The sequence below is a fragment of the Phytophthora infestans genome, genomic scaffold, assembly GCF_000142945.1.
Source record: "Phytophthora infestans T30-4 supercont1.22 genomic scaffold, whole genome shotgun sequence".
Classification (NCBI taxonomy): Eukaryota; Oomycota; class Peronosporomycetes; order Peronosporales; family Peronosporaceae; genus Phytophthora; species Phytophthora infestans.
In genome coordinates this window covers 1,997,620-2,010,403 of record NW_003303737.1, presented here as the reverse complement: position 1 = coordinate 2,010,403, position 12,784 = coordinate 1,997,620, and the positions used below count along the sequence as shown (strand labels likewise).

Here is a 12,784-nt window from a genome sequence, read left to right as displayed (position 1 = left end):
AGATCGAGAGTGTCATACGCCTTTCGTTGGTCCAAGCACAGAATCGCTACTCCTTCAATCCAATTTGTAGATTCTTCATGGTAACTTTGCTGTCGAATAGTACTTCTCTGTCCCACCAATTTATAGGGATTTCGTTTTTGTGTGGAATACACGAAAAATGTTACGATGGGCCCATTGGCTGATACCGTGTTTCTTCCAATAATTTGATGAGATTTCCTCTGATGTGATACATATCGACTTAGCAAGCAGTAAAAACGTTTATAATCAAGCGCCTATTAGCGAGTGCTACACACGTCGATCGTGATTACGCTGATGTGTATAGGATCGCCATATCGAAATGAGCATTTACTGCAAGTTTTGTAAATTTTCGCAAATAAACCAACAAATTTCGAAAAATAACAGAATTCCCTCCAAATATGAACCCACATTCATGACGTTATTTACTTGCTGGTCGCTGTTATAAAGCTACAAAAGATATAGCGAATAGCACGCTGGTGCAAGCTTCCGAATAAGGGTACTTAGACTTTTACCAAGCTCATTTTGGTAGTGCTACTTTCAAAAAAACAAAATCCCAATAAATTGGTGGGACAGAGAAGTACTTAAAATCGTCAAAGTTTTGTCGATAGATTTTCTTCTCACAAATATCTGCTGTGAAAAACTGATTAATTTAAGTAGATATTGATGTATTGCTTTGCAGTGATTTTGGTAAAACGAGATTAGATTTGCTGACTTTATAAGTAACAGGTGGTGGATGTACGATAATGCGAGTTCATTAAACCGTGACCCACGATGGTTTACGGTAAAGTGGCCAGAATTGCACTTTTGAGAGTGCATTTCTGGCACAGATGCTGGATTTCGTTCCACTGCACCCGTTGCCGTACAATCAAATAGGAAATTATTTACTAACGCAATCAAAAGGCTTTGCTTGCTGGTGTAGTCTCGTGGTCACATCGATTACAATTTATGCAAGTAGATTTAGACAAACATTTAGCTAATTATTCGGGTAATGAATCTTTTTTCACACACATTTACGATGACGAGTTGCCATTTTTTTTAGCTCCTTAAAATTCGGCAAAATCACCGCAAAGCACAATACCCGTTCTGCTAAATTTTCCCCGAAGATCTTGTAAGCAGTGTTTAATAAAGCAATTGGTCGGTAACCCATGACATCGGTTGTGACAGTGCTACACGCAAGTGGATACATGTAGCTACTTGATTACGATGAAGGTTTTCCACGTTGGCGTGAGATACACCAATGGTTACATTTGGCAGACTATTGGTATGCATGCATTTAGGACACATATTGGTTGAAAGTCAATATCTTCAACAAATAAGCATTGTAGAATTCTGTCAACCATTCGTTGGCAATTACCTTTTATCTAGAATATTATCTTAGGAAGAAAACTCATTCAAAACAAATAAACAGCTCTCAATATTACCGGAAATCAGCTTTTCTATATATGTAAATCTATACTTTCGGACGAAAGTATAGTTAATCTAAGTGAAACTCATCTCACGCTTTCTAATACACGTGCACTAACGTGTAAGCCGAAGTAGTGGGCTAAACGTAGGACCATAACACCTGGTTGCACTTTGAAGTCCGTCCGACAATCAACGATCTAACGAGTTCGCATGGAATACAAACACGGGGTGGGGAGTAAATCCATGGACGGTAATCCGTCCATGCGTAGCCTTAGTACATCTGCCACGCAGATTGTGCGTGCAGACTGTCCACATCTGGCGGATCCAGAGTGGGAAGCTCTCTAAAGACTGTCTACAGTCATTGGAGAGGCAGTCGTAGCGAAAGAGCTACGTACGCTGCCACCGACAGAGCAGCAAGGTGTTGCTCTTGGATTCATCGCGAATGAGCAGCACGATGCTGCTGGTGCTACAACGGTGTCGTCTGGGAGGACACCGCGCGTGCAATCGCTGAAACTGCACGTGAACAGTTATGTGGGAAAAGAAGGCGAGCCTCTTCTCTGATGGCTTGTCGAGCTCGACACTGCAATTATGGCTCGTCATATCACCGACGAAACCGTCGAAGGCTGCGTGCGCCATGTCATGTCTTGGCAGACGAGCGAGGAGCTGGCCGCCGGCTCAAAGATTTTATGCGTGCTATTGCACGTATGCGGTATTCAAGGAGGAGTTCAGACAAGCGTTTGAGCCCCTTAAAATAGGTTCCGGTCGAGAGCAGAGTTTCTCGACCTGCTGCAAGGTAAGAATGACGTTCATGATTACGTCCAGCGTGTGCGGTACTTGATCTCGAACATTGTGACCAATCCGATCGACAAGGCGACAAAGGTCGTCACGTTCATGAAGGGGTTGAAGTATGGGTCTGTCAAGACCTATCTCTTCCGAGAATACCCAAGTACCCTCGAAGCTGCGATTGTTCTTGCGATGCAAGAGAAGAATAACCTGAAGCAGGCTAACTACCTTACCTGCATACATCTAAAAATAGACTCAGAGCATCTCTAAAGCTTAGATTTATTAGATAGTTTTAGACTTAGAGATGCACTGAGGCTAAAATTTTAATATTGGTTCCTATTAACATGGCGAGTTCCGGTCTTAGCCACCAGAATTGGAGACGAAAGCACTAATGAAATCAGACCAAAAGACGGATTAAAATAACATTACACAAAGATACTGTAGCGCTCCACCGGCTAACAAAACTGAGCATACCGGCTCCCACTACTACATATGCCAGCGAACCGCATGTGCTGATTATAGCGAGCTTTCCGCGGGTGTTGGAGGTCAAAGGAACACAGCGAGTCGTTCTCAGACGAAACATTGACATGACGTGCCTGAGGAGCATAAAATTGCGGATGAACGAGCAGGAACTAAGCCCTTCTACTCCAAATGAATAGATGCAAATGCATTGGGAAAGTAATGAATTGACGTTCACTACCTTTTAGGCTAGTGCGTACAGGTGAAAAAGTCGCTCAATGCATGATGAAGTCTTCTATGCTAGGTCATGTGCTAAGACCAGCTAAATCGCCGAAGCTTCCTTATGATTAGCGTCTGCGCTTCTAAGATTGCTCTTGTATTTCAAGCGAACGCAGAGTGAGTCGCCGACGACGGGTACTGAGGTGTCTTGTGGGTCCTGAGTCACAAATACGTACTCGGTTTCGTGCTCTGTCGTGGCTTGGTAGTTATCTCGTGATAATGACATTTGACTAGGAAACAGTATGCTGAATTGACCCACATCGAGGCTTGGGATCAACGTGAGTGCACCCGAGAAATCCTCAAAAGATGCAATTCAAGGTTCATCACACACTCATTCCTGCTGATAATGTCGAGCTCTTTGCCAGGATAAAAAGAATATGTCCGACAATGATTTTTGTGTGCAAAAAACAATATGCCAGACGAAGGCGGAATCGCTGACCTTCAAACCTCTTTTGCGGCTGTCTTTAAACTTTAAGCATGAAAAACGCCTTCCCATGTTGTCGAAAGGGTATCAAGCGAGTGTTCGGATTCCTGAAAGAACCACACAGACTTGGCTCAAACATTCAGCGTTCAAGGAGACCGACTCGTAGCAGCATGATCACCACTCGAGTTGATGTAGAACCAAGACTTCAACGCAGCACCACCGTCGACGGCTGCTCTTCTAATGAGCTCGAACGTGTTCAACGTGATGAATGCACCGAGAGAGGGGTAACATCAACCGATTCCGGGGCTGGAAAGGTAAATAAAGATACTGTAGCAGCTCGAGAACGCATTCAGATGATAAACCCAGAATCAAGCAGCTCTTCCATGGACTCTACCACCCAATAGAGCTTATTGCGCACCACATACGGTTCAAGAGGCGATCAGATGCGTCGGCTTCATTTACAAACGGTTGAGCACCTGCCATGAAGGCCCGCATGGAGTCGAGCATCCATGTAGCATTTGCTGATGCGTCCCTCGTGGATTGCTGCTGACAATCTTGTAAGTCTTGTGATACTGCTCTTGCGGATTATTGGTGGTAGAGTACCCTGGGGGCGCCTAGAATGCCTCAAAGCCGCGACATTGCCCCACCCACGACTTTTCGAGGTATTGTCCCATCGCGTACTTGGGGATTGGTTTTGGATAACTAGACCAATGGCCTGAACACTTGCCTTGAGCCGTCGAAAGTGCGTTTAGGAGCAAAATGTAGATCGTACATATGCTTGAAGAACTTAGCACTTCCTTTCAAATCAGCTCCATGGACACGTGGTGAAGTGCTTTCCAAGAAATAAAAAGACGGGGAGTGATTGTTGGACACTGTTCTGGATTGGTGATAGTGTGGGTCCAAACACGACGATCATGATCCAGGGATCACGAATCGGGACGGAGGTTGTGAGTGGGGCAGAAAGGACAAGTAGACACGCCTGGCAAAGGATCTAGTGAGTAAAGGACAGAGAGGATATATATCCAGGCTGGTGTAGGCTCAGCTTTAAATCAGAGCTCTACTTGCTTCGTGCATCGCAAGTGCCTTCCTGCCTCAAGAATCGGAGCTACAATGACCGTACGAGGTCGGTGAAAACTGGGAATAGCTGATCTAGTGTTGATAGTGATAGCTGGATAAAATTTGGCCAGATCATACCACCGAGTGATCTTTCCTCATACAAGTGCAGACGCGTAAGGTTAACCGAATTTACTACTTGGTCGGGTATACCTAAGAAGTTCTCAACTCTCAAGATCCCGCTATAGGAAGCGGCAAGTTCGACGAAAAGAAACTCAAAAATAAGGGAGCACACCCGCAAGGCAACCATACAGTCGGATCGCAGATTAAGACCGCCAGTTCGTACAAGCTCGATTGACTCGATTGTGATCTGGACCCTACATCGGATGTAGAGTGAAGATCTTCCACTACAACTCCATCCCATCCCCGCATCTCGCCAAGACGCTAAAGCTTCCACCACTGGAACTTCTGTGCAGTAGCCAGAGTAGCAAGATCCCGCCCTACCGACGGGTACACAAGGTGAGGAAAAGTTCGGCAGACCACGAATCATCGGGGGACCCCTCCGTTAGTCGGTGTCTGGGTACTAATGGAAACTCGGATCCAGCATTCTCGCAGCGTTTGCTGATCCCGCTACAGCACAGACACGCAATTGCTTATAAACGTTGTCCGTGGCGTGATATCAAAACATCAAGATTTTAGGAAATTTACTGTACAGGCGTTACGCTCCACCTTATCCCTGTCTATCATTACAAACTCAGGCTCAAACGGAGCATTCCATGTGTCGTGAACGGCACACTTAAGTGTGCGCAAACACCATTTCACGTCACCAGCCTTGTGTTTTGAAGTGCGGAAATACTCCAGACGAAAACAAAATGCCCTCGTCAAAATATTCAATCGCACAGGCTGGGTAGTTCTGCACATCCGTGTTGAGTGTACTCTCGACGTGAACTAGCGTGGTCAACGATGGATTACTCTGGACTTGTTTGTAGTCGTGTAGGAGCCGCCAAGATCGCTCGTTAGCGAACCGGTACATGTCTGACGCATTGTCATACATACATGAGTGACAGCGAGCCTGAGCGTCAAGTCCCCCCGGGTGCCACGTGGGAGTGCCCGCCACTGGCATAAAGACTGGGATGCGTCCCGCTCGTACATGAATCAGTACCAAGAGCAAACGCATCTAGTATTCCGTCAGCGTACGTCGATGCCGGGCCAGACGACAAACCGAGAGATTTGGGTTGCCTTCGCGACTTTGTGGCTGTGAGTGAAATTTAAATCAGCCACTCTCACCATGTACCTGTTGTAATTTTCAGCATCATTTCACGTGACTTTGGCCTTCACGCTGACCTGGCATCACGTCGATTCTGGTACTTAGTGCTGCGCTGGCACGCCAATCACTCCTCAGACAGGCGCGTCGAAGATCCTACACTGCTTGCATTGAGTCCATTCGAAACGAGGTGATCGCTAAGCCTTTATTAAGGTTCTTAGCTAGGGCCTTTTAGAAGAGCCCTCATTTTTTCATATCTAATTGGGAGCGGAGAAAATGGTCAAAACGTAAAACGCGTTCGGCGGAGGGAGAGTGACGGCGCGGCACGCACGTAGTTCACTGTACAAGCCTTATTGGAATCAATCGACACAGGAACGTCAGCAGATAACAATGGAGAAGTGGTAACAGAACGAATCTGGTCCAGATAAGGGAAAACGAAACATCCAATGCGCTTCAAGTGACCTTGGAGGCGCCGAAAATTAAGTTTCAAATCGTGGTGAAACCCAAACTTCAGACACCCATTTCAAGTAGTTCTAGTGCCCGTTGAGCGGCCGGAAACCATCTGTCCGCTTCTCCGTAGCTTCTAGTTCATTAAAGACCAGAAATGGTGTCTGTCTAAGCCATGCCAGCTCCGAGATTATTTTTTCAATCGACCAGAACTTTTGTTCTACTTAAGTTTTTTTTAAAAGTAAAATGAAGGCTATATAATAGAGTACAGACGCCCAGCTTTACGATGGTGCGCGTAATCCCAATTTGAGCTTAAATCGTAAACCCCTTCAGCCCGTTAGCTGTATAAGCTGCGCCGGGGTTCGAAAAGATGCCCCGGTTATTTCCCGCCACCTAAACTTGCAGCCTGTCCGTCCGTCTGTCAATAAGTCCGTCCGGTTCCTTTCTTGCTGCTTTTTCCTGCCTTTCCGCATGGCTACACTCGGCCTGTCTAATACAGTTTCCTCCCATCTTACCGACCGCGCCTACCTTTCTGACTCGACCTAACTATGCCAAAATTAGAAATATATTCAAAAGCGTGACGCAATTAACTCGCGCCCTGATTGGTCAATACCTGCTGACCTGCGACACTGACTGGATCTGTCGCACGATCAGACCGCCTCTCGCCCTCGCGATTGGACGTAAGGTAAACATTTCTGCCGAGAATGAAACACATCGATTGGCTGCAAACGGCCAGGCGAGCTGCGCAGATACTTGATTATTGCGCAAAACCTGTCGTATGTACTGCAAATCGGGCACAGTAACCACTTTATTTTCTAAGAGCTCTACACACTTCTCAAATAAAATATTTATTATTATTAACGTAGACTTCACATACCAGTATTTTGTAAGAGCCCTGCGATGTTATTTTCCACACACTTTTCAAAGTAAAGACGATATTAATACTATTAAAATTATTAATATAAGCTTCACAGGCCGCATTGGTAAGAGCTCGGCGATGCTATTTTCCACAGACTTTCAAAAGTAGAGACGATAGTATTTTTTTAATACTAAAGTAGGCTTCACAACCAGCGCTAGGGACTTTGCGAAATATATATTTCTTACTTCACTTGGCGCTCACCACTGCCACCGTGCAATGAAGGCGCGCGGCTGCACGGGCATTTCGCTATCTGCTCCCGTGCACCACACCTGATGAATGCATGCGCGCACGGTACATAGCCTTTTAGTCACTTTTATTGCATGTAAAGTATGTATTTGTTTAAAAATCCGATAGTATTACTATTAAAGCAAAATAGTAATATTTAAAACATTTTAATATGTTGCTTAATAATAAATACCAGCCTTACATTACCGTGCTATTGGCTAATATTTAGACGCAAGTAATTGGTTAAAACAATATATGTTGCTAACTTACTCACAGTTTGCAAAATGGTGGGCCGAGTGAAGATTGACCCGCTTCTGCTGAACCCGCAGCGGTCTACGACGGATGCACGGGCGCGCTGCGTCTGCTGCGGGAAGCTGCAGTACGGCTACGCGTTCCGTACAATCAGCGGACGGGGCAGCGTGCGACACTGTATTGCCTGCAAGAACGGCCCAAAAGCGGTTAAGTTCTGGGAGGAAAAGCTTCCACCACCTGATTCGACCAAAGTGCGCCGCCAGAAAAGCCTGGCAAACGTCAAGAAAGCGATGGGTCCTGACTGGTACCCCAAGAAGAAAAAGAGGCGCAGCCGCCATCGCATGCTGACCGCCCGAAACGTCAAGTACATCGAGCAAAAGAAGTAGCAGAAGAGCAGGTGATTTGGATATACATTCTTATAGCCCCTTACCCCGTATAGGTTTGTATACTGACTGACGGTGCGGGGTTTGGGGCCGCACATACGGTAAGCTGACTATGGTGTTGACGCACCTACAGAGCGGAGCGCGCTTTAAAAAATAATTAGACATGGAATCAACTGTGCACCGCTGCAAATTGGTGGTTCCTATCTGCATACGCGTCACCGTAGATGGCACGTACACTCGCTCACATGGGCACACGCTAAATCATGCTATCTGTACCATCAGCTCTTATAGCGTATATTTCACTAATTGGCGCTCACAAATTTCAGCTACAGTATTGAGTGGGAACTACGTGCGACGAATAAGCTGCTGTTGGCATAGATACTACCAGTGCGTAACAGTGCAGACCGTACAGATGAACGTGGCAAGTCGATGTGTCTGAACGCAATATTGTATTTTAGTGTCCTGTTCATAATGGCCGAGATGAGAGCTCGGTTGAGTCGCGGATGACTATAAGGTGTACCCACCTCGCGCGTATATATCGCGTTGGCTACTGCTAAGAGACGCGCGTTCAGTATACATGTATCGCTGCGGAATGGCCTGTGCCCAGTTAGTGACGCGCTTGATTATACAGACTGATACATCAATAGCGTAAGCACAGAAAGCTAGCACGACGACGCCAAAGTCCCGATAAAGAAACAGTGACCCCATACATAGGTTAGGCTATCACGAGTGCGTGGCAAATACATTCATTAACGACCCTGCGATATATGCACGGACACATCAAATAGCACGCCGAGCTGATAAGTAGGCAGCGAAAGTACTCCATCTAATGTACATGAACTATTATTCAATTCAAGTCTAACCATCACTACGATCTGATACTCTGCCTACGGCCATATATCTTCGTATGTTGCAGCCGGTCAAAAGAATGTGCACGCAGTGGTGCCTCTTCGTCCGATCTGGACGAGGCCTTTTGTCGTACATATCGGACCCAGTATAATGTCAGTCGGAAAGGATTTACGCCACTCTATCAGTCAGTAGCTATACAAATAAGTCAGAAAGTACGTCAGCTATGCAAGTTAGATAAATGCATGCGGAATATAGTGGAAATACCCTTCAGTAACATCACAAACAGCTCAGCAGAATAATTTCAAATATTGATGTTTGTGGCGACCATCGGCAAATACTACATATCCTAAAAGATACTTCGCGCGCTGAGCTGATTAACATTGCTCTATTCGACCGTCGCAATCGATGAAATGTGTCGACTGCCTCACGGCGATGACGTGCAGATGGGTAATATGTGTGAGTAGGCGTATTTACTCTAGCTACACTGGGATTCCTCACCGATCTATGCATATTTCGTAGCATCATTGATACTGACCCGTCTTCCGTACAGCATATATTAGCTTTGCAACCACGCGCGCCTCCGATTCGTGTCATTTTGGGAGCAATGCGCTCAAACGAGATTATAGACAAAACCTTCCAGGATAAGATGGTGCACATACTGCGGATCACGTTAAACCCAGGTCATGTCTACCTTTACTATGACGATCAACAATACGCATTCGATCTAGATCTATCACGCGGGTATCTATCTGTAACATGCAGCTGTCACGCCTTCATATTTATATGTGATGTTTCCAAAAGTGACTTTAAGAAATGATAGCGGTACACGCTCCAGAGGCGGACAGTGGGGCATAACATGAGAGCGATAAGGATATTGTGTACGGTGTTGTTTTGGAGCGTAACATAAGTAGATCACAGTAAACAAATATTATATGTAGATTCGCTCTAAGTAGAAATTCTAAGCCCACCTCTCTACACCAACCAACCATGCCCTAGCGTCCGCGGAGCGGGCGCCCAGAGCGCTAGTGAGGGCTTATGCTGAATATACAGCATAGGGAAATATAAACTTGATTTCACTATGGTCCTACCGTTTGTACACCCTTCAGTAAACAAATTTTTCTATAACGGTTTGCTGCAAGAAAAGAGCCTGATCGCCTTTCTATTAATACAGATGTGAAGGGTTGCAGTACCACTCTTTTTTTCACGATTTTCGGTATGTAATCTGACAGTTTGAAACAATCATTAAAAAATAAAAAATGATTTTTAGAGGTAACGTTCGCTCCAAATCGCCCAGACCAGTCAGTTGAGATTAAGCGCGGGGGGGGGGGGGGTTAGCGGTGGTGGGAACGCGTGGCAGCACTCCACGTGAAGACGCGGCGGCAGTACCGGAGGAAGAGCGCGGGACAAACCACTTCCGTATTATCTGGCCGGAGTTCAAGAAAATGGGATGGACGTCCAATACGCCCGCCTACTCGCGGAATCGAGACGCGACGGAAGTACATTCTGCTGGTGGTAATACCAGTGACACTGTTGGCATCGACTTCGTCCATGGGGAGCAAGCTGTGGTGGACAACGCTATGACAAGTAAGGTGGTTTGTATATTGTTGTGTTGTCTGTGTTATAATGACATGTGTCGCATGTGCAGTGTGCCAGCAGCCAGCTATAGACAGGGTCCTCGCCTCAGCAGCAGTCGAAGCCGCAAAAGCGGCTACTGCACAACTTCCACCGACTGCCGAGCTTTGTTTGTCTGTGCACAAGCCACCTGCGAAGAAGAGGTCGTCGTCCAAGTCCCCTGCGAGAAAGCCGTTGACCAAGTCATTATCGAGGAAGTCGTCGTCCAAGTCACGAGCGAATGCCTGCATCTCAGTCAGCAGTACATGAAAGCCCGCGTGGTACTGGTGCTTGGGTACACTGCATCAATTTAAGATTAACCTGTATGTGCAATTTTGTATATCCTGGTTAACTGTACTGTATGATACAGACTTGACAGCAAGTGCATCTCCTGCAAGCACCTCCCAAATTCGACCACCCCCAAGACTTGCGTCACCAAAGGCTGGCGTCACCAACAGGTATGTTACAAAATTCTCATTTTGTCTATTCATGCTAATTTGTATATCCTATACTGGATCATATTTGATGTGCTAAATTATGTAGAACCCGATAGAAGCCAAGCTTTGTCTTCTCATACAACTGGAGAAGCACCAGTGACGAATAAGAACAAGAAAAGAAGTTTAGCGAGGTCGGGTGACGATGGACCGGAGCAAGCGGATTCATCAAGAAGTGAGGAAAGAAGCAACACCGAACATGGCGCTACATATCGTACGTTGTTCATTTTATGCTGTATATACTGCATACATTTTGAGTCTAACCCGTATCATATACAGTATTTTATGCATCAATGATTGCTTTATCTGGAAATGATGCTGACGAGGCAATTACGTATCGTAACGATGACTACAAATACCAAGTGCTGGCTTCCGGTGATGAATCTGAAGAAGGCGCCGGGATGGAAGTGACGCTGAAAATTCAGTTGCAGACACTCATGACGAGGATGATGATGAAGTCTTAGCCGCCGTTTTGCAGATCATTTTGTTTTGGAGAATGGGTGGTGAAGAAAACGTTTTGGCTGGTGACATACTCGGTCCTGCCTTGAAGGAAATATCGATAGCTGGGTGGTATGAAACAGTAAGTCCTGATGCTGACAAAATCTTGCAAACACCTTACACCCCAGTATCGGATGGTGACGAGTATCCAGATCTTTGAAGAATTAGCACGGACTAATTGAAGCTCGCTGAAGAAAGGTGGCTCTCCTATATCACTTTTCTTTCTCTTCATTCCGGTGTCAATATGGCAGCACATTTCCGAGTACAGCAATTTCTACATGTATCGAACATCTTGACTAGAGAGTGGACGAGTATTTTCACCGAGGGAACGGCAGGCCAAGACATCTGAGAAGCCTGTGACGCCAGCCAAGAGATACAGACTCACCGCGATGTACGACAAGCTTTCCTTTCGGTAAAGCCCATTTTACGGCACGACCTCTGTGTGTACGTAGGGCTTCTCGTCGCTCGGACGGTAATGCGTAATCGCGAGAAATTGGCTAACCATTGGCGCCAATCTCCTAAAAAAAAACTTGATGATTACTAACTCTTTTTATTGCTATTGGTAATATCTGCTACCCATTTGCGATATCGGTGTTCGTGTGTGTTCATAAGAACGACGCTTCTAACATGCCGACACGTAATGTACTGGTGGTTGATGAAGAGGACCGCCATCCCTACACGATACATTTCGCCAAGGTGAAAAGTCTCGTGGAAGTTAAAATAGCAATAAACTTTATATGAAATTTTAAAATCAACCCGTTGGAGAAGAAGATGCGACCAATAACAAGGCAACAAGCACAATCTTCCAGATACGGGAGTCCATAATGACGGCGAGGTGCCATCAAGTTCTTAATGACACTACCAAATACAAGCAAACCGCTGAACGCGGGATGATCATCGCCGATCTCATGAGCAGAAATGGCACCGTTGTTGGTAAAGAGATGCTGGAGGTGCTACCGCAATTAGAGGTGATATTCAAGGATGATGGGGACCCTTTCGTTGATTGAGAACGACACTGAATTGGCCCGCTCTCTCAGCTGACGCATCCGGTCTCTATGCATGTGGATGATAGAGAAAATGTTGAATTTGCTTTCGTGGAAAAGGAAGACCCAACTCATGAACGTACGTGCGAATCCACAGACGATCTACCCTCGACGCAATTCACATCTGAACAACCATAAGTATCTATGGGTACCTACAGACACACCCGATTCATTACTCTGTAATAGTGACACTTGGTGTACCCATCACGTCGCCGATGCACTAACCATCGATTCAAATTGCCCAACAAAAGCGATTTTCTATGCAGCACGATTGTCAAAGCGGCGGCATATCAGTAGCATCGCTTCGTAATCTTTGCAGTTTGGGTCGTTTGTGATAGCCAAAAGTGCTAAACGGCGTGGAAGACCCAAGCGTCGATGC

The 12,784-nt window shown here is 45.9% G+C and overlaps 1 protein-coding gene across 1 annotated transcript; it reads left to right on the top strand.

Moving 5' to 3' along the window:
- Nucleotides 1-9,202: 9,202 nt before the first annotated feature.
- On the top strand, nt 9,203-10,967 carry PITG_11775 (uncharacterized protein; the record flags this gene model as incomplete). Its single annotated transcript, XM_002901236.1, has 7 exons — nt 9,203-9,206; nt 9,320-9,500; nt 9,947-9,972; nt 10,095-10,343; nt 10,413-10,665; nt 10,750-10,828; nt 10,914-10,967. The coding sequence occupies 7 exons, from the start codon at nt 9,203-9,205 to the stop codon at nt 10,965-10,967; spliced, it is 846 nt and encodes a 281-aa protein (XP_002901282.1).
- Nucleotides 10,968-12,784: the final 1,817 nt, after the last annotated feature.